The 24,307-nt window shown below is 53.7% G+C and overlaps 10 protein-coding genes and 2 non-coding genes across 12 annotated transcripts; 4 read left to right on the top strand and 8 right to left on the bottom strand.

Annotated features, from left to right (window-relative positions):
* Positions 1-365: 365 nt before the first annotated feature.
* On the top strand, positions 366-438 carry SAICODRAFT_t113. Its single transcript has one exon. It is a non-coding gene; the product is annotated as a tRNA-Thr (tRNA).
* A 149-nt stretch (positions 439-587) lies between these two features.
* Positions 588-2,324, bottom strand: SAICODRAFT_94031 (putative aldehyde dehydrogenase-like protein C9E9.09c). Its single transcript, XM_019171916.1, has one exon. The coding sequence runs from the start codon at positions 2,262-2,264 to the stop codon at positions 759-761; it is 1,506 nt and encodes a 501-aa protein (XP_019023149.1). The 5' UTR covers positions 2,265-2,324; the 3' UTR covers positions 588-758.
* A 634-nt stretch (positions 2,325-2,958) lies between these two features.
* Positions 2,959-3,031, bottom strand: SAICODRAFT_t103. Its single transcript has one exon. It is a non-coding gene; the product is annotated as a tRNA-Thr (tRNA).
* A 104-nt stretch (positions 3,032-3,135) lies between these two features.
* On the bottom strand, positions 3,136-5,224 carry SAICODRAFT_19996 (uncharacterized protein). Its single transcript, XM_019166189.1, has one exon. It carries the CDS (start codon positions 5,160-5,162, stop codon positions 3,324-3,326), a length of 1,839 nt encoding a protein of 612 aa, XP_019023148.1. The 5' UTR covers positions 5,163-5,224; the 3' UTR covers positions 3,136-3,323.
* A 203-nt stretch (positions 5,225-5,427) lies between these two features.
* SAICODRAFT_30854 (uncharacterized protein) lies at positions 5,428-5,942 on the bottom strand. The gene has a single exon (XM_019167777.1). It carries the CDS (start codon positions 5,864-5,866, stop codon positions 5,459-5,461), a length of 408 nt encoding a protein of 135 aa, XP_019023147.1. The 5' UTR covers positions 5,867-5,942; the 3' UTR covers positions 5,428-5,458.
* A 1,619-nt stretch (positions 5,943-7,561) lies between these two features.
* SAICODRAFT_48619 (uncharacterized protein) lies at positions 7,562-8,131 on the bottom strand (the record flags this gene model as incomplete). Its single annotated transcript, XM_019168934.1, has 1 exon — positions 7,562-8,131. A coding segment is annotated over one exon (570 nt), but the record flags the coding sequence as incomplete, so codon positions are not given.
* A 2,666-nt stretch (positions 8,132-10,797) lies between these two features.
* SAICODRAFT_30853 (SAICAR synthase-like protein) lies at positions 10,798-13,088 on the top strand. Its single transcript, XM_019167776.1, has one exon. The coding sequence runs from the start codon at positions 10,885-10,887 to the stop codon at positions 12,922-12,924; it is 2,040 nt and encodes a 679-aa protein (XP_019023145.1). The 5' UTR covers positions 10,798-10,884; the 3' UTR covers positions 12,925-13,088.
* Positions 13,089-13,278: 190 nt separating this feature from the next.
* Positions 13,279-16,443, bottom strand: SAICODRAFT_26103 (uncharacterized protein; the record flags this gene model as incomplete). Its single annotated transcript, XM_019166911.1, has 5 exons — positions 13,279-13,646; positions 13,778-14,017; positions 14,039-14,352; positions 14,431-14,860; positions 14,967-16,443. The coding sequence occupies 5 exons, from the start codon at positions 16,441-16,443 to the stop codon at positions 13,279-13,281; spliced, it is 2,829 nt and encodes a 942-aa protein (XP_019023144.1).
* Positions 16,444-17,012: 569 nt separating this feature from the next.
* Positions 17,013-19,072, bottom strand: SAICODRAFT_66384 (glycoside hydrolase family 13 protein; the record flags this gene model as incomplete). The annotated part of the gene is made up of 2 exons (XM_019170226.1): positions 17,135-19,072; positions 17,013-17,078 (listed from the first exon to the last, which is right to left on the bottom strand). Exons 1-2 carry the CDS (start codon positions 18,875-18,877, stop codon positions 17,013-17,015), a joined length of 1,809 nt encoding a protein of 602 aa, XP_019023143.1. The 5' UTR covers positions 18,878-19,072.
* A 281-nt stretch (positions 19,073-19,353) lies between these two features.
* SAICODRAFT_81809 (putative alpha-amylase) lies at positions 19,354-21,634 on the top strand. Its single transcript, XM_019171253.1, has 6 exons — positions 19,354-19,574; positions 19,632-20,245; positions 20,307-20,393; positions 20,447-21,060; positions 21,122-21,251; positions 21,310-21,634. The coding sequence occupies exons 1-6, from the start codon at positions 19,520-19,522 to the stop codon at positions 21,406-21,408; spliced, it is 1,599 nt and encodes a 532-aa protein (XP_019023142.1). The 5' UTR covers positions 19,354-19,519; the 3' UTR covers positions 21,409-21,634.
* On the bottom strand, positions 21,591-22,187 carry SAICODRAFT_8250 (uncharacterized protein; the record flags this gene model as incomplete). Its single annotated transcript, XM_019171279.1, has 1 exon — positions 21,591-22,187. The coding sequence occupies one exon, from the start codon at positions 22,185-22,187 to the stop codon at positions 21,591-21,593; it is 597 nt and encodes a 198-aa protein (XP_019023141.1).
* Positions 22,188-22,350: 163 nt separating this feature from the next.
* SAICODRAFT_30846 (uncharacterized protein) lies at positions 22,351-23,304 on the top strand. Its single transcript, XM_019167775.1, has one exon. The coding sequence runs from the start codon at positions 22,726-22,728 to the stop codon at positions 23,098-23,100; it is 375 nt and encodes a 124-aa protein (XP_019023140.1). The 5' UTR covers positions 22,351-22,725; the 3' UTR covers positions 23,101-23,304.
* The last annotated feature ends 1,003 nt before the right edge of the window (positions 23,305-24,307 follow it).

The following is a 24,307-nucleotide window of genomic DNA, read 5'->3' as shown; positions in this document are numbered from 1 at the left end:
AAATGGATCGTATGTTGGGCCCCGAGATCCCAGTAAGTCTACTTCCGTAACACTTCAACTGATCTACGTCCATAGAGCCAAAGAGAATCAATGTGAAGCCGAGGTTTGCCCGTGGTGTTCGCTGCACCATGCCATTGCTTCCCCCCACTACTTTCCTCTCCTTTCTTGGATTGCAACTCCCCTGAAGCACTTCGAACTACTTAAATAGAGAAATAATCACTGAAGCGCTATGGATATCGCTTGTCCGTCTTCAGCTACATAGCTGATGAGTCCATGCGTTGACGAAGTTCGTGGGAAAGACGATACCTGACCCGAGTTTGGGATTTTCTTTGCTGATGTTTTGGCAGATTCTCAAACATCAACCATCCCCCGTGGTCTAGTGGTTATGATGCCCCCCTAGTAAGGGGGTGATCGCTGGTTCAAATCCGGCCGGGGGAATTCCCTTTTTGCTCCTTTTCCGCGACGAACCTTCAAGGTCGCCCACACTCCTTTCCTCGTACGAAACTGCCTATCACTTGCATTCCATCATCATGGCCTACAATACGTCTTACAGAGGAGGATGGAGTGTATACGACGAGAGAATTGATCCATATGAATGTGATATATTGTGGTATCATCGAAAACGACTGCGAACCAAGAACACGGTACTACCGGAGTGACAGACTCTCAAAGCCAACACATATCTCCCTAGTCAAACAAAACACAAACCCGTCCTAATCATACAATCCTCACCACTCTTCGACGACAGGACTCCTTCCTTAATAGATAGGTGCCGGCATCTCCAAGTTCAAGTGAACACCCTTGACGTGAGTGTACTCGTGCAAGGCGTACTTGCCCAACTCGCGTCCAATACCAGATTGCTTGAAGCCACCAAACGGCAACTGGTGGTGAATGGTGTTATACGAGTTAACCCAAACGGTACCAGCCTCAAGCCTGTTCGAGACCTGAATCGCAGTCTTCAAGTTGGTCGTAAAGACAGCCGCAGCCAAACCGTAAGTTGTGTCGTGTGCCTTCTCGATGACGTCCTCGATATCGGTGAACTTGGCGATAGCAACAACGGGACCGAAGATCTCTTCTTGCATGATCTTCATCTTCTGGTTGACGTTGGTGATGACGGTGGGTTGGATGAAGTAGCCCTCCTCACCGTGCCTCTCACCTCCGATCTCGATCTTCGCACCCTCGTCGCGTCCGGCGCGGATGTAGCCCATGATACGGTCGAACTGCAACTGAGAAACCTGAGGACCCTGGAAGGTGTCCTCCTTGAATGGGTCACCGACAACAGTAGCCTTCGCAGTCTCGATGAACTTCTGGACGAACTTGTCGTAGATACCCTCTTGGACGTAGATTCGGGATCCGGCACAGCAGCATTGGCCGTGGTTGTAGTAGATACCAAAGTTGGACCACTTGACGGCTTGATCGATGTCGGCGTCGTTAAAGATGATGTTGGGAGACTTGCCGCCGAGTTCGAGGGTGACCTTCTTGAGGTTGGATTCGGCGGAGGCCTTCATGATTGCACGACCGACGACGGTGGAGCCGGTGAAGGCGACCTTGTCGACCTTGTCATGGCGGGCGAGGGCGTCTCCGGCGATCTTACCAAAGCCGGAAAGAACGTTGATGACACCAGCGGGGAACCCAGCCTCCTTGACCAACTCGCAAGCCTTGAGGGCGGAGAGGGGAGTCTGCTCGGCAGTCTTCAGGACAACGACGTTACCACAGGCGATAGCAGGTCCGATCTTCCACGACCACATCAAGAGAGGGAAGTTCCAGGGGATGATCTGTCCACAGACACCGACGGGCTCGTGACGGGTGTACATAAACCTCGAATTCTCAACCTCCATCGTCTTTCCGTGGATCTTGTCGCACCAGCCACCATAGTACCTAATGCAGTTCGCCGACAACTGAACATCCATCCTCGCCATCGAGATTGACTTTCCATTGTCGAGGGACTCAATTGTAGCCAGAACCTCAACGTCACGCTCCATCAAGTCAGCGAGCTTGGTGAGGAGCTTTCCGCGGGCCTGAGAGGTGAGGCTGCGGTACTCGGAACCGAACTTGAAGGCCTTGACGGCGGCTTCGACGGCGACGTCGACATCTTCCTCCTTGGCTTCGTAGACTTCGCAGATAGGCTTTCCGGTGGAGGGGTTGATGGTCTCGAACTTCTTGCCGGCCTTGGGGAGAATGTATTCGTTGTTGACGAAGAGACCGATGGGCTGCTTGTAGGACTTGCCGGAGGGGAGCTGAACGTCGATGGAGTCAACGGCCATTGTAGATGTTTGTATGTAGTTGATCTGAGCGGAAGGTTGGGTGATTGATCGAAGAGGAAGTACTCGAGGATCTGGGGAACGAGAGCGAGAGGAGGAGGGATCCGGTGATTTATATAACCACCGAGGTCGTACGCAGCATCACAGCAGCAGCTTACTCAGCAATTGGAGATACCCCGCTTCTCCCACGCATCACATGTCGCTAGTAACCTCTGGGCGTACGACGTACGACGCACGACTCCGGACTCCGCCTCTCCGCACCCCCGCATCACGAGTGAGGCATAAATTCGATTGGAGCGACCCAGCCTTGATCAGCAGGGAGAGTCGAGATGAGTCGATTCGTACGAATGTGACTTGGACGGCGATGCGCGATTGGCGCCTTCCGTAGGACCGGTATGAGCTCAGGGTTCCGTTTTCAAGACGTTGAGGCTGCGATTGCCGTTGGGGAGGGTTCGTGAGACCAACCCGATTGGCATGGGCCGAGAGCCTCTGACGAACGAACGGAGGGAGATCGGGATAGCATTGTTCCGCGGCCGGGGAGCTGGTACTGGGGTGCGCAATCGGCGCGCCCTGACCTCGGATCTTCAACCGAGAGAAAAAGTGTGAGGTCAATTGGAGGGCGGCATGTTGTCTGTCGTTCTGGAGACAGAAGGGATCAGATAGCGAGAAGGTTTTGAGCTAAATGGGCAAAAGGGAATTCCCCCGGCCGGATTTGAACCAGCGATCACCCCCTTACTAGGGGGGCATCATAACCACTAGACCACGGGGGAGGGTTGATGTTTTTGCAAGATTCATGCCGTACCCGTTTGGTCAATACATTTGACGGGATGTTTCCAGAGCAAAAAGCTTCACAGGAACTCAAGCATCGAGGAAACGGGTATTACATATGTTTCCAGGTTCAAAGTACTTCAATGTCCGTCAATATGACTGGTCAAGTCCCTATATCCATGCTACCTACTAAGTTCAATACATTGTTAATGAAACTCCAATATCCCGATAATCCCAGATAAACTCCAGTACCTCACAACACATAACGTTCGCTCTCCCCTTACTTCACTCAACTCAATACTCTCCACCTGCAACCCCACCCTCAAACATCCTCACCAACGCCCTTTCAACACCCCCAGAATCCACCCTCCTCCCCGCCAACTCCTCCAACTCCCCCTCCCCCATGTCCCTCCACGCAGCCCCCTCCCATCCCCACTCCCTAACCAACCACTCCATTCTCTCCTTGACATACCACCCCGTCTCACTCCTCACATCCTCTAACACCTTCACCAACGCCTTTCTCTGAGCTGCGCTTTGAAGGAGTCTACCGGAGATGAAAAGGGAGACAGTTGCGTTAACCCAGGCTATGTGCCCATCGTTGCGGATAGAGTTGTCGGCGATGCTCTGGGCTGCGCGGAGAGCTTCGTGGGGGATTGAAGGGTGGGTTAGGAAGAGGTCGTAGCGTGAAGTAGCCCCAGCCCCCGGAGATAAAGCAGAGGAGGAGTTGGAGAGCGGGTGTGCGCAGAAGAGGATGATCTTGGCGGTATCGTACATCTGCATCGCGGAGGCGACGGCAGAGTCAGCATACCATGTGCTCACCTCAAACACACACTGTCCACCTCCTGATTCATCGGTCATGGAGTCGGCGGTGTTCGTAAACACGCTGAGCGGCTCAGCTACAACCGGACGACTCCTATTCCAACGATCGAGCTCGCTCCGTAACTCCCTCCACTTCGAAACATCTTCCCTCCCCTCTCGTGCCTCAACATGATACTCGTGCACCTTCCCCAAAATATACGTAATGCGATTCGCCCAATCCCCAAATTTTCCCGTTCCCATCTGCGGCGGACTCCATAGATGTGACGGATGCCTGATTCTCGTCCCACTCGCAATAGCAGCCCACGTATCCATCCTGGCATAAATCCAAAACGAAGCCTGTGCCAACCCACCACTCGATCCATCCCAACCATGGCTGACGATAAGACCACGAGATCCGGAGAGGTGGGACTGCCAGTCTGAGGAGCGTTCACCGATCATTTCGAAGTGGCCGAGGAGCAGGCATGCGGCGAGAATCGCAGGGTCAGAAGAGAGGGTCGGGGAGGCGAGGATAGGGAGAAGGAGGTGGATCGCGGCGTTGTAGTACTCTAGCGCACGATCGGTTGGGTACCCCGTCACGAGAGAATGTTGTCTCGCAGCACATGCGAGAGCGGCTTTCATCACCACCGGCGTCGCAAGTGCGATATGCGGCAACACCAACGCGAAATGTTTCTCGCGATCGAAAAGGTCGAACCAAACGGCGATGATCTCCACGAAGCGTCGGAAGAAGAAGGTGTCGGTCGGGTCTGTGATGGGTTGAGGTGGTGGTTGGTGGACTGAGACCGCGGGACTTGCGATGGAGGCGATGGAGGGGGAGGTTAGGGGGAGGGTGTTTGGGGAGAAGGAGTGGCGCCTGATGTAGTCTTCGGTAGAGGGTGCGTGGATGGGTGATTCGACTGATTCGTGCTGAATTGTAAGTGGTGCAGGCGATGGAAATTGTGGTGTTGGTGGCGGAGGAGAGTTTGCTAGGACGCGATATTCGGAAGATATCGACGACGTCTCATCTTGGAAGACCAGATCACGCTGGATCACACCTCCACCGGGCATCGTATGTCTCCTAGCCAATGTTCTCGGTATCGACTGATCCTTCGCCAGCGTCGCATTGTACGCTTCCATAATGAACACATTCCTCTCCTCATACCGACACTGCTCCCCAAACCGCCTACAATTCAGACACTCCGGCCGCTGCTCATCGCACTTACTATGCCTCTCTCGACAATTCAGACATGCCGCTCTCGCGCGACTCCTCGGTCCTCTCGACGACCTTATCACGGCAGCCTGTTTCGCATTTGATTTCCCAGAAGCTGATCCGGCCATCGGTGTTGTTTATGAAGGAAGCCTCGCGTATACGTCGTCGAATCGTACGACGCACGAGATGGCCCGGGTTCATCGATGCCCAGCTGCGCATTCATTACTCAGGGTTCTTTGGGTTTGGGGCTCCGCGGAGGCTAGTTTTGCCGCTGCAGTGCGGAGACAGTTCTCCAGCCCCCGGGTCGGTGCGCACCGATAAGCGGGTAGCCGTTGGGTACATGTGTTTCGTTAGGAATATGAATAGTATCTACGGCTATGTATAGTTATAGCAAGGGCATAGCAATGACAAGAGCAACTCCGGTCTACCTCCTCCTCCTCTCTCCCCTCCCCCTCCGGCGAGGTACCGCATCGACATGAATAACATCATCCAGCTTCTGCCCCTCTGGAATCTCGATATCAAACAGCGCTAACATCTCCTTCGCAACAATCGCTTCCTGGTCGAGTGTGGGAGCCGAATGCGCCGCCCGCTGTTCGCCGTTCTCGTGCGTGACAACGACGTCAGGGTCTTGCTCGGCCTGTTCCGCCGCTACGCGGGAACCTTCGCGTTTGCGTTTGGTAAGTGCCACGATCTTTGGCTCGACGGTGTTCTTCAGCACCAGGCGGATGGTCGTGGTCGGGCGTGTCTGTCCGATTCTGTTGATCCGATCCACCGCCTGGTCCTCCAATCCAGGGTTCAATGAGGGTTCAACGAGGTAACAGACATTACACATTGTCAACGTCAACCCTGCCGCTCCCTCTTTGTTCTTCATCGGAACCAAGATCATGTTGACGTCGTCGTTCTCCTTGATAGCCTGCAACGCCTTCGACCGATCCTGCGCAAAATTCACGGCACTGATCTCGTTCTGGAGAAGTGCAGATTGGATAAACTTGTGCATCTTCTTGAATGCGGAAAACACGACAGCCTTTGTCGTGGGATCTTTCGCAATGCGTGACTTGATGTCATAGACCAAAGCCGAGATCTTGGTCCCAAAATCGCCCTGAATCTGATCAATGAGGGAACTGGTAGCCGCATCCTCGGGACTCGAGTCCATATCAATGATAACAAGCTGCTTCACATCAACCATGAGTCGACAAACAGGACAAGGCGCTCGCGCATTCTCGTCCCTCATATCCCGCTGAATGTGCTTGAAATACCCCACGATACAATCCGAACAGAACCGATGCGCACAGGGCGTCGCAGCAATCTCGATAGCTTCGCCGAGTTCTTCCTGACAGATGATACAAATATCATCATCTTGCGTCTCAGCCGTCTGTTGTTCCTCTTTCTTGTTCTCCTCCTCAAGCCCCGGCATCGCTGCCTCGACCAACTCTGCGCCTCTACCAACCCTCTTCAAGTGATTCGCCCGCTGACTTCGCAAGAACCTCAACTCACTCGTTACACCCTGCAACACTGTCGAACACTCCTTCACGTTCGCCTCCAAAACCGGCAAATCCTCCTTAATTATCTTGATCCGTTCCCTCCGTCGCATACGCTGCATCTCCTGACCATCCTGTCCAACACGACGACGCAGACCGCGTTCCTGAGCAGCAGCCTCAGCTTGTGCGTCATCCTCGATAACTGCACCGTCTTTGTATTCATAAAATGCGTCGTGAATTTCGTTTCCGTCCAGTTTGCCCGTGATGGCGTCTTCAGCCTCCTGCCTTGCGTCCTGAAACGTCGCCAGCGCCTCTTGATCCTGGGTAAAGAGGCACAAGTACTCGAACGCATAAAACTTCTGCTTCTGCCACAGTAATATTCTTTTCGCGTGTCTCTGCTCGTCAGCATCGTTTCCATCACCATTGACTCTCTCAGCAGCAACCGCTTTACCATACGCCTGCTTCAGCTTGGCAACATTCTCATCACAAATTCTCGGGACCCTTTCCAAATGCCCCTTCAACTCATTAACCCCAATGTTTGCCTTCCCGCCCTCCCACTTCTCCTTCTTCGCCAACACTTCAGTACGGTGGTGGATTCCATACGCCAATACAGTCACATCCTGCACATAAATATCCTCCAACCCATACTGGTGCTTCTCCTGTTCCTTAATGAGTCCATCCAACATCGCCTCAAACGTCATTCGTGTTTCGGGCATGTTTCCCCCAACAACCTGCGGATGATCACAGATCTGCCTCAACTTCAACAAATCCCCCATGGTCCCCCTATCCAGATGAAAATGACCCCGTCTCGGGATCCTCCTCACGAGCGCATCCCTCAACTTCTTCGCGTGCTGGTTATAGATGACTTTTTCGATCCGTGTAAACTCCAGTTCAAGGGTCTCATCCCTCGTTTCCGTCGCGTTCATTTCGTGCTTCACATGCGCCTTCGCATGCCTCCAAATAAACTTCGGCATCAAACCCCTTAACTTGTCCGTTTCCTTCCGCATCCGATATCCCTCAACAACCATCTGAAACGCCTGAGGATTCGCAAAAGGGTCATGATCCAAAAAAGTCAATAACCCCTCTAAGTCGCTCACCCCCGTGGAGAAGGGAGTTCCAGTAACCGTCCACCCATTCCGTCGCCATAACTCATTCGCCATGATCGCTGCAGCAGAATTCGATTGTGCGACCATCTGTGCCTCATCAATAACCACCCTCCACCAATGCACCCACAACAACGGACTCTTCGACGCTCGATTCGAATTAGCCAATTCCCTCGTAATCGTCTCATACGTGACAAACACAATATCACAATCACTGAATGCAGCACGAGCAAACCCCCTCGCATCAACACTCGTACTCAACAACTTCCAACTCTGCCGCTGATCCTCATACATCCTCGCCACTAATCCAGGCGCATGTTTGACCGTCTCATCATACCACTGTCCCAAAATCGCGGCGGGACAGACGATGAGTGTGGCACCCACCGCAACCGGTCGATCCTCCACCGCCTTAATTTCATTAATCAGTGTCCATGAACGGGAGGGATCGGGAGCGGAGAAGGAGTAGGGGTGGGAGGCGATGAGGGAGAGTACTTCGACTGTTTTTCCGAGGCCCATTTCGTCGGCGAGGAGGCCGCCTGGTTCCGATTTTGGGGCGGTGAAGCGGGTGTAGGTTAGAGTTCCGCTTAGTTCGTTCATGTGAATCACCTTCTTCTCCTCCTCCTCCTCCTCCTTGACCTCAACCACATCATCCTCTCCCTCTTCATTGACCCCCACGTTCTCCTTCTCCTTCTCCTTCTCTCCGTTTACTCTCCTCCCGGCCTCCTCCGTCTTCTCATCAAGCTCAACGTCCACCCCAACCTTCGCAAACCTCTTCCGCATCCTCTCCATCGCACACTCCCTCGCGCCCTCAGCCCCCACAATCGGCCTCCAAAGCGGATGCAAAACATCCTCTTTCCTGTCGCCAGTTTCCTTGTCGTACATCCACTTCAATGCTTTTCTCTGAAAGGGAAAGAGGGTTGTGCGGATGATGTCGTTCAGAGGTTCCATTTCGGGGGCGTCGAGGGGTGGACGCAGGCCTTCGAGGAGTGCGGCGAGGTCTGTGCCGAGTTCGTCTTCCGGGCCGTAATATGTTCGGGTGGAGCGGAAGTATGCGTCGTTTTCGGGGCCGTAGATTAGGGTTCCCTGTTTGAGTGCGTATTCGAGAAGCTGGCGCATCGCAAACCCCACACTCCCCAGATTACTCGGCTGAACCCATCCGTCCCCCGGCATGGCGTCAACGATCGCGGGGCCGCAAAGGATGATGTTGATATAGAGGTTTCCCGAGATATGTTTTGGACGAAGCGGGGCCTGGGGACCACCCTCGACAAGCGCAGCGTGTTCGGCGGCGGATTGGGCGGGATGTACCGTACCGACCAAATGCGCATCCAACTCGACCCATCCCTCCTTCACGAGTAAATGCAACAACTTGAGCCAATGCTGGTTAAATAGCTGCGCAGTCGGGTACACCCCCAACTTCATCCATCCCGTGGTTTTGATATGTAACTCGAATTCTTTCGGGTTGTGGACTAATCTCGCTTGCCATGCGCCGTCGCCGATGGGTAGCGGGAGACGGCGGGAGAGGTCTTCGTGCCGGAGGGGAGCGGGGTTGGTGGGATCTTTTTGGAGGTAGGCGGGGATGAAGTCGCCGCCGCGGTTGACATCGTTGTCCCAGGTGTGGAAGGGGAGCTTGGTTTCGGCTAGGTAGAGTCTGAGGCGCTTTGTTTCCTCGCTTGGCGGTGGGAGTGGGGGTTCTTCTTCGTCTTTGTCGTGCGGAAACTCGACTGGTGCATCACGCATTTCGATTCGTAGATTGTCCACTTCCCTCCTCCTACCGCTTCCACCAGCTACGGGGCGCTTCGAGCGTTTTGAGCGGCGTAAGTTGGTGCCGGAGTCATCGCCGTCGTTGTTGGCTTCGAATCGGCGTTTTATGGAGTTTGCTTGGGCGAGGCGGAAAGATTCGACGGAGAGGATTGGGGTGATGTGGGCTGTTGCGGAGGTGCGACGGGACATGGAACGTGCTTATCACTCTTGACTGATCTATGGCGGTGGATTTCTTTGTCCCAACGACGGATTGACTGGTGGTGAGTACGAGCCCGGGTACTCTACGTACGTCCGCCTGCAATGCATACGGAATGTAGTCCCATGGCCCAACCCTCCCCCCCACGAGAATCATCTCCAAAATAAACGCTCATATGCCCTCACTCCAACGCAGCTCCCCGTCCCTTCAATCCCTCTGAGCCATATAATAATGCCTCGCCTAAAGTTGGTACTTGAGTCGTTGCACCGCCAACCCTCCTACGCGCAATGCACGCCTCAATTCTACGCCTGGAGCGATGCACCACCTGCAAACACTACACCATAACCACGACGAAGGTATCACGAGCATATACCCGGATCCTTTTCAAGAAACACAAGCATACAGCGACTGGCATAATTGGAATTGGGACGCATGCATGGGAGGATCCGTAAGTGAGCACCAACACGATGAACAACATATCAACTCCGACACCCATAGCGCGACGTCGACATCTACTACGTCGACTGCGACAGTGACGAGAGAGAGTGTGACGCAGACGCATAGAGGGTTTACGCGGAGTCCGCCGCTCGTCTCGCCCCGCGATGTCACCTCCATGTCGCCAAACCACCCCTTTCCGTCACCACCAATCGCCGCCGGTGGACCACGAAGTAACTCGCCGTTTTTCCCTCCAGCAACATCACGAAAGGCGTCACAGCTTTTGGAAGAGCCGACGGCGATGATGTCCTCCGTCTCGACCGAAAAGTCGTCACGGAAATCGACGCAGTCACTTCGTCTCTTCAAGGATTCTAGTAGCGGCGGTGTTCTGCACGCAGAGGTTTTATTGGATGAGGACGCGACGCTCGTGTCCTCCGACGCCGAGGATGGTAAAATTGGCCACGGGGAGAAGGAACGCGGCATGTCAGTTGTCGAAACCCCCGACCCCACCAAAACGGACAAAAAAGCCCGAAAAGCATCCCAAAGTCTTAAACTCTTCAAAGGCTCCAAAGCGGACGTGAAAGCCGGTGCCGGAATCTTCGGTGACGCAATCGACGAAATCGCTGTCGACGACACCCACATCGAACCTCAAATCATTAATGTCGCCGCCGAGATCGAGAGAAAGTTGCAGTTGGACGATCGGGAGGGGGTTAGGGTGCACGCGAGCAAGAGTAAGAGTAAGAGTAAGGATGTGAGTGTGGGCATGGATATGGAAGATGATGGAGAGGAGCGGGCAATTGAGTTGGGTGGCGGACTGGAGTTGACGACGGAGGCGGTGTATGTACCGCATATATCACCGCCCACGCCGCCGTCTTCTATGCCTGCTTCTGCGATCTTGCCTCCTGCACCGCATGCGCAAGCACCACCCATCTCGTTACCTCCTTCCACTTCGCCCTTGGATCCGTCGCCGACCACGACCTTGACGAGTGCTGCGACACAAGCTCCCCCACAACCCGAGCCGACACCACCGGCGATCCCGCAATCGGTGATGTTGAAACCGTATAAACACCAAGTCGGCGGCCACACCGCAATATTCCGCTTCTCCAAAAAAGCCGTCTGCAAACCCCTCGCAAGACGCGAAAACGAATTCTACGAAGCCGTCGAAAACCACCACCGCGAACTCCTCCCCTTCCTGCCCAAATACATCGGGGTGCTAAATGTCACGCATCGGGCCAACCCCCTGAAACCCGAGTCGGAAGAGGAGGAAGAAGAGGTGAAGCCGAGGTTTCCGGAGGTTAGTGTTGAGAGAAATCGGCATATTATTCCGGAGTGGTTGTTGCATCCGCCGAGTGCGCCGCCGAATACGAGGCAGAATAGTTCGCAGAGTCCGGTTACACCCTCGAGTGCTACTTCTACGGCGTCTATGGGGACTGCTGCGCTTCAGGCGCCGAAGCCGAAGAAGTATGGGAGTTGGGGCGCGACGACCGTGAACCGTAAATTACAGGAACAGGTTTTACGGGAGGTTTTTGCTCCACGCGAGCCTGGGACCAGAGATGGTGGTAGAGGCAGTGTTCATGGACACAGCGAACGCCGCAAAAAGCGTGGGGTATCCCGCCCCCGAATCCGTGAGACCATCGTCGAAGAAGCCGAGCCAAAGGTGGTTCGGCCGAGTACGAGTCTTGATGATCGGGGTTTGGTGATGGGTGTCGCGCACGGGCTCGCGATGACGCCTGATACGATGGTGGAGGGTGGGGAGGCGCCGAAGGAGAAGAGGAAGCAGAGGCGGTATTCGAGTGGTGATGATCGGGAGGATACGCCTGCGCGGGAGGAAGGCGATGGACATGGCGGTGTCTTCGATATGGATGATCTAGGTGATACCATCACTGGATCCATGACGCCCCCCGTCAGGAGTCCAATCGAGGGGAGTGTGGATGTTCCGTTGGGGAGTCAAACGGTCGATAGGAATGTTGGAACCGCGAAGGGTACGAATAAGGATTTCGTGCAGGCGAGGTTGAATTGGAGTCAGAGGTGTTACGAGATCGCACAGGCGCGACAAGCGAAAGCGGCACTTGCTGCGGCGAAGGCTGCGCAGGCTAATGCTTCGAGTCCGACGAAGGCTGGTGCGATGAGGATTGAGCAACCGGAGGAACGCACGGAACGCTTCATCCTGATGGAGGATTTGACGAGCGGGATGAAGAAACCCTGTGTACTGGACCTCAAGATGGGAACACGACAGTATGGAATCGACGCGACTGACAAGAAGAAGATGTCGCAGAGCCGAAAATGCGCGATGACCACCTCTCGTCAACTCGGTGTCCGTGTCTGCGGAATGCAGGTCTGGAACGTCGCGACCCAGATCTACATCTTCCAAGACAAATACTACGGCCGCGACCTCAAAGCCGGTGCAGAGTTCCAGAATGCGTTACGGAGGTTCTTAAGTGATGGGAATAAGATCCTCGTTCAGCATATCCCTGTTATTCTCCGCAAGTTGACGACGTTGGAGGGGATTATTAGACAGCTTAAGGGGTATAGGTTTTATGCTTCGAGTTTGTTGTTGTTGTATGATGGCGAAGCTGTCGAGGCTGCTGCTGAAGCGAGCCAGGGGAAGGAGGAGCCTGTCCAGCCGAAAGAGATCACGATCAAGATCGTTGATTTCGCCCAGAGCTTCGCACTTGAGGATGGATTGCCGGAGAATGCACGGTACCCGCCTCAGCACCCTGACAGCTGCGATCAGGGATACTTGAGAGGATTGCGGACGCTAAGAATCTACTTCCAGCGAATCTGGAGAGAAGCACACGGCGAAGGCGAAATCGGCCGTGGCGAAGGCGAGGAGCTCAGTAGTTGGGGCGTCGAAGACGTCATGGAAGAAGTCGCCGGACGTGGCGAAGCCTACGATGACGGAGAAGTTTCTACATGAGAACAGAGAAAGTTTGAGATTGATTGGGGATGAAAGATATACTAGGTGGTTACCTTTCGTTTGATCACATTGCAATTGCGCTTTTGCTTGCGTCTTTTATAAGTTATTATCTTTTGCAAAAGGAAAGGAAGGAAACATTGGGTTTAGCATACGTTAAAGGGTTCCGAATTCCAAATTCGTTAATAGTCAATACCTGTGAAAGTCCATTCTTGTAGTGTTCATCAAAGGTTCTGTAATGCTTGCCGCCTCTTTCTCCTACTCATTGTGTTTTGTTCTGGCTCGACCATATCTTTCGAAGCACGCATCAACAGAAACCATGCGAAGGTTGCTGGTTCTTCGTCGGGCACGTAGTCTTCACAGTCGTTGCATCTGTACATACACCACGTTAATGGCCTGTATAAAATGGGCTAACAAGGTGATGTACAGATTCTCACGAATGCCTTTTTCGATTAGCACGTCAAATGCTTCGCCTAGTTTCAGTTTGGAAAGATGGACTTTGCACCCGATGCACCAGCAATCGTTCTCTTCATTCTTTTCTGTGACCCGAATGTCTTCTTGCGTAGGCTCACTGTCGCGCCCTTCAGGCAAAGCCGTGAATAAGTTTGGCTCATCAGGGGAAGGAACTGAAGGACGTTCTGTCACTCCAATGCTCTGCAATTCGGTAGATGATTCATCACCTGCAGTCACCGGCGGAGCATAATCAAGTAGCTCATCTCTATGCACTGAATGCCGACAAACTGGACACTGACCCTGGAGATCCACGGCAAAGAGGAGATCAACACACTCTTCGCATCTGTCCCCGGTGCTGATTAGTTGACTTACATTCAACGTCATACTGCAAGCGAAGACATACATCTGATGGTTACATTCCGTAACGAGAAAGTCCATCCCATCTCTGGATCCCGGATCATCGAAGCAAACTGGACAAGTCGTGTTGAAGGGTTGGCGAGAGGTTGTTGGGAGACTGGATATAGCTTGACGAGGGAGGGAGGTTGTGCGGGAGGGGATGTCGTGGATTGTGACCGTGCGAAGCTCTGCTGTGCCTGTTGAGATCTGTGTGCGTGGAGCTGGGTAGAGGTTGGGATACGCCAAGCTATCGCATATGTCAGCATACATCGGCCAACCTTGTAGAGAAAGAGGCCAAACCGCATGTTCTGCTTGTTCGGCCAACCCCATCCACCTGAACAACCCGTAATCACCATCGGCATCAAAAACGCGGTCCTCACAACCACGATGAGACTAATTCCCCCCCAGTATCTCTGCTCCTGCCAGATACTGTTGTCATCCGCCACGAACGCGAGAAGAAATGCCGCAGCCCAAAGCAGGTGAACGAGTGTCCAGTACGCCCAGAGGAGAAGTAATCGGATGACGCACTCAGTCGGGGTCCGGATGGGGTCCGAGAGGCCGATGTTGTGTTGCGGCATAACACTGTACATATTCCATCAGTAATCCGTTGAAAGACGCTTCAGAAGTAGAAAGTACGCGATGTATGCTGGTCCTCCCCACCCAAATATCCCCGTAACGACATAAGGGACCAAATACGCGACCTTCACGGCAAGGGGAAACGCGCTCCAACCTTCGGGACCGAGGGTGAACATGAAGGCGATCGTCCAGAGCTGGAACACGGCGATGTGGTAGCATGTGAGGAGGACGCTTTGGAAGGTGCTGATGGTGCGGGGGATGGCCCTGGCTTCGGGGAAGGGCATGGCGGGGGTGAATGCTGGGTTAGGGAGCAGTGAGAAGACAAGGCGAGCAAGCAGAAAGACCAAGAAGATAGCAGAGGTAATCGATGGAGCAGTGTTTTGAGTGCGGTTGACGTTGACTCGCAGTCGTTCAAGCTGAGGACTACCCTGCGAAATCAGGTGGCACGGCACGTCCCACGGCCGGCACCGAGCAGCTGGTCTGCAAAACGCAACTGGAGACTGCTGCGAAGGATCTTTACATAACTGTCCGATACACAGGCCAGGTGTACGCATACATTAAATCTCAGTAAAGGGTATCACTGTGTTCTCGGCTCTCATCAAACAGCTACCTCGACTCACCATCAACATCCTCAATATGCCCACCCATCTTGACTTTCTCATCTCCATCAACCGGACTAATAACACCCCTCTCCATCTCCACCTCCCCCCTCTCATCCATCCTCACCACAACCCTCTCCCCAAACAACTCATTAATCTCCTCAAGCGTCTTCCCCTTCGTCTCAACACAAAACATCAACACCATCCCCGCAAACACGAAATCCAACACAATAAACACGATATAATACTTCCACCCCAAATTCTCGAACGCGGTTGGCGAAGCCTGCGAGAAGATGATTTGTGTTACGAAGGAGAAGAATGTCGCGATTGCGCCTCCGCGGGCACGGAGAGCCATGGGGAAGAGCTCGGTTGTGTAGACGGCCCAGACGGCGTTGAACCCGAGTGAGTAGATGATGGAGAAGAGGAAGAGGAAAGCGATTGCCGCGCCGGCGCCAGCTTTGTTGGAGTAGGTTGCGATAAGGGCGGCGAGGAAGATGAAATCGATACCGAGGAAGATGAGGGACCAGAATGTTGCCTTCACGCGGCCCCAACGGTCGATGAAGTTGGTGGAGACGAGGGTGGAGAGGGGACCCACCATACCATAGAGTGCGGCGAGGAGGAGGACGGTGGAGCCCTTGATTCCGACGGATTCGTAGATTTTGGTTTGGTAGTAGTTTACGACGTTCGTTCCGCAGGCCTGTGTTCCGACCTGGATGAAGATTGCGAGGAGGATGCGTTTGCGGTAGGAGGGGCGACGGAAGAGTTCGAGGGTTGAGGTTACTTCTTCTTGTTTTTCATACGTGATTTGTTCTTTCATCTGGTGGAATTCTTGTTCGAAGAATGTCTCGTCTTGCGTGTCGGTGTAATGGAGACGCTTGGTGACGGTGTAGGCCTCCTCGTAGCGACCTTGCTCGATCAGCCATCTCGGCGACTCCGGCAGGAATTGCATCCCAATCGTCAAGATGAGCGCAGGCAAACACTGAAACGACATCGGGAACCGAAATTGAAAGTCATTCCCAGACCAATACGACGCGTACCCAATCCAATTCGCCAATGCGAACCCAGTCGAAATGAAAAGCGTGTGCAACCCCACCACGAACCCTCTTTTCGTCGGCGGCGCAATCTCGGATTGGTAAAGTGGGATGGACGAATACAAAATCCCAATAGCCAAACCCGCAATCACACGCCCAACCAACAACATCTCCACATTCACCGCAGCAGCCATCAACAATGTCCCCACAAACGCCGTCAACCCACCAATCTGCACCGTCCTCCTCCTACCGATCCGATCGGACATGGTGGCGAGGATACACCCAACCGCAGCACCACCCGCGTACGAAGAGATGATACCACCGAGGATGGCACCGGTGGGGTACCCGTAGTATGTGTTCCAGGAGGGTTGGGCAATCGTGGTACCGAAGACACCAGAGTCGTAGCCCCACATGAAGGAGCCGACGGCGGTGAAGGCTGCGCAGCCGTACGTGTAGAGCTTGCCCATGTCGCAGTTGTCGAGGTTGTGCAGTAGTGTTTGTTTGTAGAGAGAGAGAGAGAGTACGAAGGGCCGGATCAAAGGTCTATTTATGTCTGTCCATGGATGGTGGTCAGCATCCCGTTCCACCTCAGTCATCGCTCACATGGACACACCATCCCACCCCGCATCGTTTCATGATTCAAATGCCAACCCTAGGCCAGAGTGTATCGAACGTGCCATGTGAGACGTACGGGGTGGAGTGCGCCGGCGCAACTCTCGGCAATTGTCACTTCATCGCTGACTTACCTTAAGCTTCACCGCATCCTGTGATATACCGTATGTGGCAACCGAGATCGCGTTCTCCGAGGGATCTCTTTCCTGATCTGGATCAATTGCAAACTTTATCGACTTTAGAGAACGTGAGATTTGAATTTCTGCTGTTCCTTTGGAGCATGATCCACGTCCCGAGTTTGAACGGGTCTGCGATGTCCATACTCCACTCCCCCGCGGGCGCTAGGCGTGGTGCGTGAAAGTGCGTCCCGGGGCCGCGTTGCCTCGAGAATTGCCCCGAGAATTACTCCGAGATACATGACATATCAAAGCAACGTTGTAACTCTAATCACCCTATCTGACATCCCGCTCAATTCAGCCTCGGCGAACACCTACCCACCCTCCCCTCCCACGCCCTCAACTTCACCACCCCTCCCTCCTCTATCACCTTCCCCTCAACCCCGTAATTCCCCACAACAACCTCCACCCCATCCCTGGCCTCCTCCGGCACACTCCACCTAACATCCTCCCCCGACCAATTCATTACAACCAACATCCTCTCTCCCTCCCCACTCTCCCTAACATACGCAAAAACCCTCTCATCCTCCTCCGCCAATAACGTAAAACTACCATGAACCAAGGCCCCCGCGTACTCCTTCCTCACCTCAATCATTCTCCTCCAGAAATGGAATACGCTGTCGGGGTCTTGTTCTTCGTCTTCCGCATTGACACCGTCCGAATACGAGGGGTTAACACGCATCCACGGCTCACCTGTAGTGAAGCCCGCGTGCGAAGTACTGCGGTTCCACTGCATCGGCGTCCGTGCATGATCCCTAGCTTTCGCTCTCACCCTCCTCATGATCTCCTCAACAGGAACTTCCTTCGACGTCATATCCCTCCGATAATTCTGCGTCGCAACATCCTTATACTCCTCAATCCCCCACTCCTCAGGCGCGTTATACATCCCCAATTCCTGGCCTTGGTAGATGTACACGGTACCAGAGAGCGTACACTCCATCAACGCCAACATCTTCGCCGCAAGATCACGAAGTTCGGGGGTGCCGGTGGCGGCTGTGGTGAAGCGGGATACGGAGCGTGGTTGGTCGTGGTTTTCGAGGTAAAGTGCGTTCCAGCCGCCGTGGGATTGCCATTTTTGGATGGTGCGCTTTAGGTCGGGGAGGGGGACGTCGCGTTTCAGAAATGGATCCGTCGTAGCGCAGTCAAGATCGACCAACTCAAAGTTAAAGCACATATCCAGCTCATACGCATCTCCAGCTGTGGCGCCGAGGGTGTACTTCCTCATCACCTCCGTATCATGCGTAAACGGCGTCTCACCCACCGTGATCGCCTCTGGATACTTGGATAGTACCTCCCCCCTCATCTCCCTCAAAAACTCATGAATCCGTGGTCCGTTGACGTAATGCTCCATCGCCGGTTGCTCAAACCTCGTCTCATCCACCACCTTTGCGTCGGGGAGTCCAGGCGATTTTGAAAGGAGGTTGATGACGTCCATGCGGAATCCGTCGACGCCGCGGGAGAGCCAGAAATGCATCATGGCGTACACGGCTTTCCTCACTTCCGGATTTTCCCAGTTGAGGTCGGGCTGTTCGCGGCAGAATAGGTGCAGGTAATACTCGCCTGTGGAATTGTCATATGTCCATGCGGGACCGCGAAAGATGCTTTGCCAGTTATTTGGAGGCATACGAGTCCCGTCTGCGTCGTATCGGGGTGGACGCCAGATATACCAATCCCTCTTCTCGCTCGTTTTAGAGGAGCGGGATTCCTTAAACCAGGCATGAAGGAAGGAGGTGTGGTTAACAACCAAATCCATCATGACCTTAATCCCAATTTCATGCGCCTTTTCAACCATCTCCCCCCACACCTCCATGCTTCCATACCTCGGATCAATCTTCCGATAATCACTGATGTCGTATCCCTTATCATGCAACGGGCTCTCATAGATTGGGGAAAGCCAGATACAGTCTACGCCGAGCGACTTGAGGTATGGCAGTTTGGAGGTGATACCGGCGAGGGTACCAGTGCCGGTGCCGCGGGTGTCGAGGAAGGAGGAGGGATAGATTTGGTAGATAATGGCGGATTTCCACCAGGGGTGGAGGGGGGATTGGGTCGAGAGGGGCTGCGAATCAAAGGTGGTCTCCGTTTGGAGGGAGGTTGTCATGTCGTTCGGCATCTTGTTTGCTTCGTACTTGCTCAACGTTGTCGACGTGGTGAAAGGATTGCAGGAGGGTTAAGTAGCTATGGGTGGAGCAGCCGGCTGGAGTGTCATGGTGGATTTCTCGGTGCAATCTCAGCGTAATACATTCCGCGAGAACACCAACGGCCTTCGCCTTCCCTCTCGGGCCGGTGCGGTTGCGGTCGCTGCTGCTGCTGCACCCCGCAGTCGACCCCAGAATCATCCAAAAATCCGCGGAATTGGTTGCCGATCCTGGGAAGAGAACTTCGGCGAATATCTCGGTGAAACTATCGGGAGCCTTTCAGAACTGAAAGGGAGGTGCTGGATGCTTGCGACCTCGTCGATTCACGTCGATGTCGAGGGTGGATGTCAAACTTGCAATTGAGCCCGAGCTCGAGAGACCTGGGAAAGAACCAGACGCTAGTGGACGAAATCTCAATCGACGTAGCAGCTGGAGCAAGGAAACCAATTCATGAATACTCAAAACAGAAAGTCAACGTTAAATCTTTCTGGACGTAAACATAGACCCTTCACAAATTCACATGTGTCCGGGCAACACCTCCCGGCCCGCTGCACTCCCCAAACCTTGTCTCCTGACCGAGCACCCTTCCCCAACCACGCGTACCATACAACCAACCCATGCTCAAATCCTTCCTCCAACTCATCAAAACTCGAAGAGATCTTAGGGAAGAAGGTAAGCTATCTCGCATAAGGTGATGAACCTTGTCAACTGACGTGAGGGATCTTGAAGATCATCCCTTAGCTCCAACTTCACCGAACGAGTGTTTACTGCAGTCCTTTGAATGGCATACCCGCTCTTCGGCAGATGATCCACACTGGAGCCATCTGTCGTCGTTAATGCCTACTCTGGCGGAGTTGGGGGTTACATTGCTGCTGATCCCTCCACCCACGAAAGCCGCGTACGAGAACTCGAATGGATACGACGTCTACGACCTCTGGGATCTCGGGGAGTTCGAGCAGAAAGGACAGGTGGGGACGAAGTGGGGAACGAAAGTACAGCTGGAGGAGATGTGCAGGAAAGCGAAGGAAGCGGGGATTGGGATTATCGCTGACGCAGTTCTTGGACACAAGACTGGCGCGGATGAGAAGGAGCGTGTGAAGCTCGTCAAAGTCGATGACGAGAATCGGCTGAAGGTGGTTGGTGATGTTCGGGATACATATGCCTGGGTTCGTTGGAAGTTCGATGGTCGCGGCGAGAAGTACAGCCAAATGGAATGGGGTCCACAGCATTTCACTGGTATCGAATGGGACGACGGAGCACAGGAGAACGGCATCTTCCTCCTGAATGGGAAACAGTGGTCAAAGAACGTCGACGCCAGGTTCGGGAACTACGATTACCTCATGGTATGAGCCGCTAGTTCGGCACTGTATCTTCTGTGCACGTCGCTGACTTAGGGCTCTATAGTTTACCGACATCGACCACACGCACCCCGAAGTCCACGCCGACCTCCTCGCCTGGGGACGCTGGATCACAAAAGAACTAAATCTGAAGGTTTCGTTGAAGCAGAATCGCGTTTCTCGCACGAAGCTAACGATGGGGAACAGGGTATGCGTTTCGACGCCGTCCGCCATTTCGATTACGACTTCATGCGACAGTTCCAGGAGCATGTCGCCGCTACGACATCCGGGTGGATTTCGGTGGGAGAGTTCTATGATGGAGATGTGAGGCTGTTGAAGGCGTATTTGTCGCATATGACGCCGGGGTATAAGTTGTTTGATATCCCACTACTGACGAACTTCGCTGCTGCGTCGGCGTCGTACTTGCCTTTGCCGCCTACGCCGCCGTCATCGACTCCCGCTTCAACCATCTCGACTGGGCGGGTACAGAACGTACGATCCAAACCTTTCGACCTCCGCCGGATCTTCAACGGCTCCCTTCTCGCCTCCCATCCCACTCAGTCAGTGACTCTAGTCGCAAACCACGACACCCAACCCGGACAAGCCTGCGAAACCCCCATAGCAGCCTGGTTCAAACCCCTCGCATACGCCATACTCCTCCTCCGCAACGACGGACTCCCATGTGTTTTCTGGGGCGATTTGTTCGGGATCACCCAAGGCCCGGAGGTGGTGGACAAAGTGAAGGGATTGGAGGTGTTGATGAGGGCGAGGAAGGGGTGGGCTTATGGGAGGCAAATGGATTATTTCATGGATGGGGGGAGGTACTTGTTTTTCTTGGTTTACGTTTCGCTTTGATTCGGTGTGCTAATGAGGAAGGTATAGTCTTGCTTGGGTCCGAATGGGAACGCATGATCGGCCTGGATGTGCGGTGGTTCTGAGTGCGGTTGAGGGTGGTGCGAGGAGGAGCATGTTTGTGGGGAAGAGGTGTGCGGGGGGGAGGTGGGTTGATATGGTATGTCGACCGTTCCCTTGGCTATGGCCTTTGCTAATCGTTTGTGTTTGGTCTGTAGATGGGACTTGTGAAGCAAGAGGTCAGAATTGATAAGAAGGGCTACGGAGAGTTCTTGTGTGAGGGAAGGAGCGTGAGTGTGTGGAACAACGCTGAATGATGATGGGTTTCAGACATCGGAGCGAGCTTGGAAGGGCGGTGGATGAGAGTCAGGAGGTTCGCGTGGAAGCAATATCAAATATACCCCAGAGACAGGACAGAGACACATGAATGGCATAAATAAAGGTATACCTAGATATAATGGATATAAGATTAAACGCATCCTCAGCTTTTGTCAAGCACTTAACGTCCCTTCACCTCAAGCGTTCCCTCCTTGCTCGCACTGATCTTCGCAACATCATCACCACCAGTCCCCTGCGCCTTCGTCTCCGCCAGGCGCTCACCAGAATAATCCTGCTCGACAGGCTTGACCTTAACATCACTGATGGCTTCCTTTCGCGGTTGAGCGGGGACTTCGGATAAGTGTCCAGAAGCAAGATCACCCGACGTGGGACCCTTCCTCGCAACGACATCTCCGTCATCAACGGTATTTGAGGCACGGGTCCCAAGTTCTCCCTGTGTAGCGGATGTACCAGCCTTCGCAATCTCATCCCTAACCTCCCCCTCAACCGGCGGCTTCGGCCCCGATCCCGCCCCGCCATCGAGTTCCTGCTCATTTACGATCTGCTGCGTCGCTTCATGAACAACATCTGCCTCTGTTTTCCCAGGTCCATCCCAGACTTCGCCGCCGGGAGGAGAAGAGGTGGAGTGGTCCTGAGAGGGAACGTGCGAGGTGGAGTGAGGAGCTTCGTGGTGCAGGCGGTAGTCGCCCTCGTTGACGGTTTCGGGAGATGCGTTGGAGGGGATTGATGCGCCTACTGGAACCGATGAAGAGGACATGTTTGCGATAGGGATCAGATCGGATCAATGGGGATACTGGGTGTGAAGGGAATGCGAGAAGTTTGGCGGTTACTTGAGCGCCGCATGCGCAGTTGGCCATGGCTGGGGTGCGGGGAGATACTGCTGTGTTCAAAATTCTTGACACAGCGCGTCTTAGGTGCATGAACTGGACTGGAAAACCTTCGTCGAAGCTGTCAATGTCGAGCGCTTATCACCTAAACCTGAATGGCAGGCCGTCATCAGTGTTGATTCGCATTACTCCCTGCCGAAGTCGGCCTACCAAAGTGACGACGACTCCCAGGCCCCGCTACGCTCCTCTCAAGTCAGGAAACAGTCTCAAACTGCTTAGCCTAGACGCCCTAAGAGTGCTACGGTTGCGCATCTTCAGAATATTGAAGCTGGATTTGAGGGTGACCCGGCTAAGAAAGACAAGATTGCTGCGCTACGAGCACTTCAAGCCTGCTGGATGTGCTCAAAGCATCATCAAAGCATCTGCTATATTCACCCTCTCAGCGGAGTCCATCACCGTGTTAACTACATGCAGCAAAACCGCTGCGCAATTGCTGTTGTCAAGCCTGGTCCTACAGTCACCATCGAAAGGCCTTCCATTTCAGACTCAGTCTTCAAGGACTTTCACGAAGCATTCCAGCGAGCGGATATACCGGCCAGCACACCTGATTCCCGCCCCTGCTCAGCAGGGTTTCCAAGGCTTCCTACTCCGCTGTCTGCTGACATGGAGTATCCATTGAGTCAAGGCACCCCAGCCCCGAACCCCCTGAGAGGCTCCGCCCCTCCTACGGGACCAGCAGCAGACGATCTGGAGGGATTCCTGGGGTTTGTATGGGAGCATTTGCCTGCCTACACCAACTTTGATATTGATATTGCCACGAAATTGACAATGGCCTTGTCATGAATGGCTTCATGACCTCCGGTTTCCCACACTCTTCCTGTGATCATGCAACGTCTATGTACGTTCATGTATGTGTCCTATTATTAGGTCTTATGTTTATGTCTTACAGGTACGTCTTAAGTTTATGTCTTAACTTATATTAGTCTTACGTAGTTCTGGCTTGGTGGCTTGGTGGCGTCACGGCACGGCACGGCACGCCACGGCAGCGAAGCCGGTCCCCAACGAAGCCGGTCCCCAACGAACGACTAGTCTGGATTAGTATATAAAGGGGGGTTCCTCCTCCCTTCCTTAGTTCTTTAGTTAGCAACAAGAGTCTTTGAGAAAACCAAGACCTCTTCCTACCTCGCCTCTCTTGTGGGTTCCTCAACCTCTTGAGTCTTCGTTCGTCTCGCCACTTCGAGTTATCCCAGTTCACCAAGTTGACACTCAGTCTCGGTTACGTACCCAAGCCGCCCTTGACTTTCGTCTACATCTTGTTCCGTCAGTCTTGGTTTGGGCCTGGTCTTACTAGTGATTACGTCTACGCCTTCCGCCTTACGCTTACGTCACTGTTACGTCCCCTCGGTCTCGGTCCCCTTCACTGGATAGACTCCGCCCGACTCGTGTCAGATTACGCCTTCGATTTCAGCAGCGACGAGTGTTGTGACTTGTTTAGGAGACATGACCCCCGTCCCTGACAGTTTGCTAACTCTACCTTCGGTCGACTGTTGTTCACTTACGACACTTGGTATCTACAACTCGCTTTCGATTATCGCCATCAATCAATATGGCTTCTCACTCCGGTTCTTCTGGTTTGGACTCGGCACCTCAGCCTATGCCCACCATGGAACAACTCTCGGCTATGATGCATGAACTCCATGCTCAGGTTGCTGATGCTCAGACGTCTGCTCGGACTGCTCGCCTTGAAGCAGCTGATGCTCACACTCGTCTTCTCGCTATGGAGGCTGCTGCTGCGACTTCCGCTTCGTCTACTGATACTGCTACTACACCTCCTGTCTCTACGTTGACGTCGACTCCTTCTATTGTCACTACAGTCAAGGAACCTAAGGTCGATGGTAAGGATAAGACGCTTCTCAAGTCCTTCTTGTCCAAGGCTGCTATGGTTTTCAACACCCAGCCCTTGCATTATGGAGATGATCGTATCAAGATCTTGACCACTGTCAACTGGTTAACTGGTGCTGCCTTCGATTGGGTCCAACCCGAGATCGGT

The sequence above is a fragment of the Saitoella complicata genome (assembly GCF_001661265.1).
Source record: "Saitoella complicata NRRL Y-17804 unplaced genomic scaffold SAICOscaffold_16, whole genome shotgun sequence".
Classification (NCBI taxonomy): domain Eukaryota; kingdom Fungi; phylum Ascomycota; class Saitoellomycetes; order Saitoellales; family Saitoellaceae; genus Saitoella; species Saitoella complicata.
Note: the sequence above shows the minus strand (reverse complement) of the source record. Positions and strands in the feature narration are given on the sequence as shown.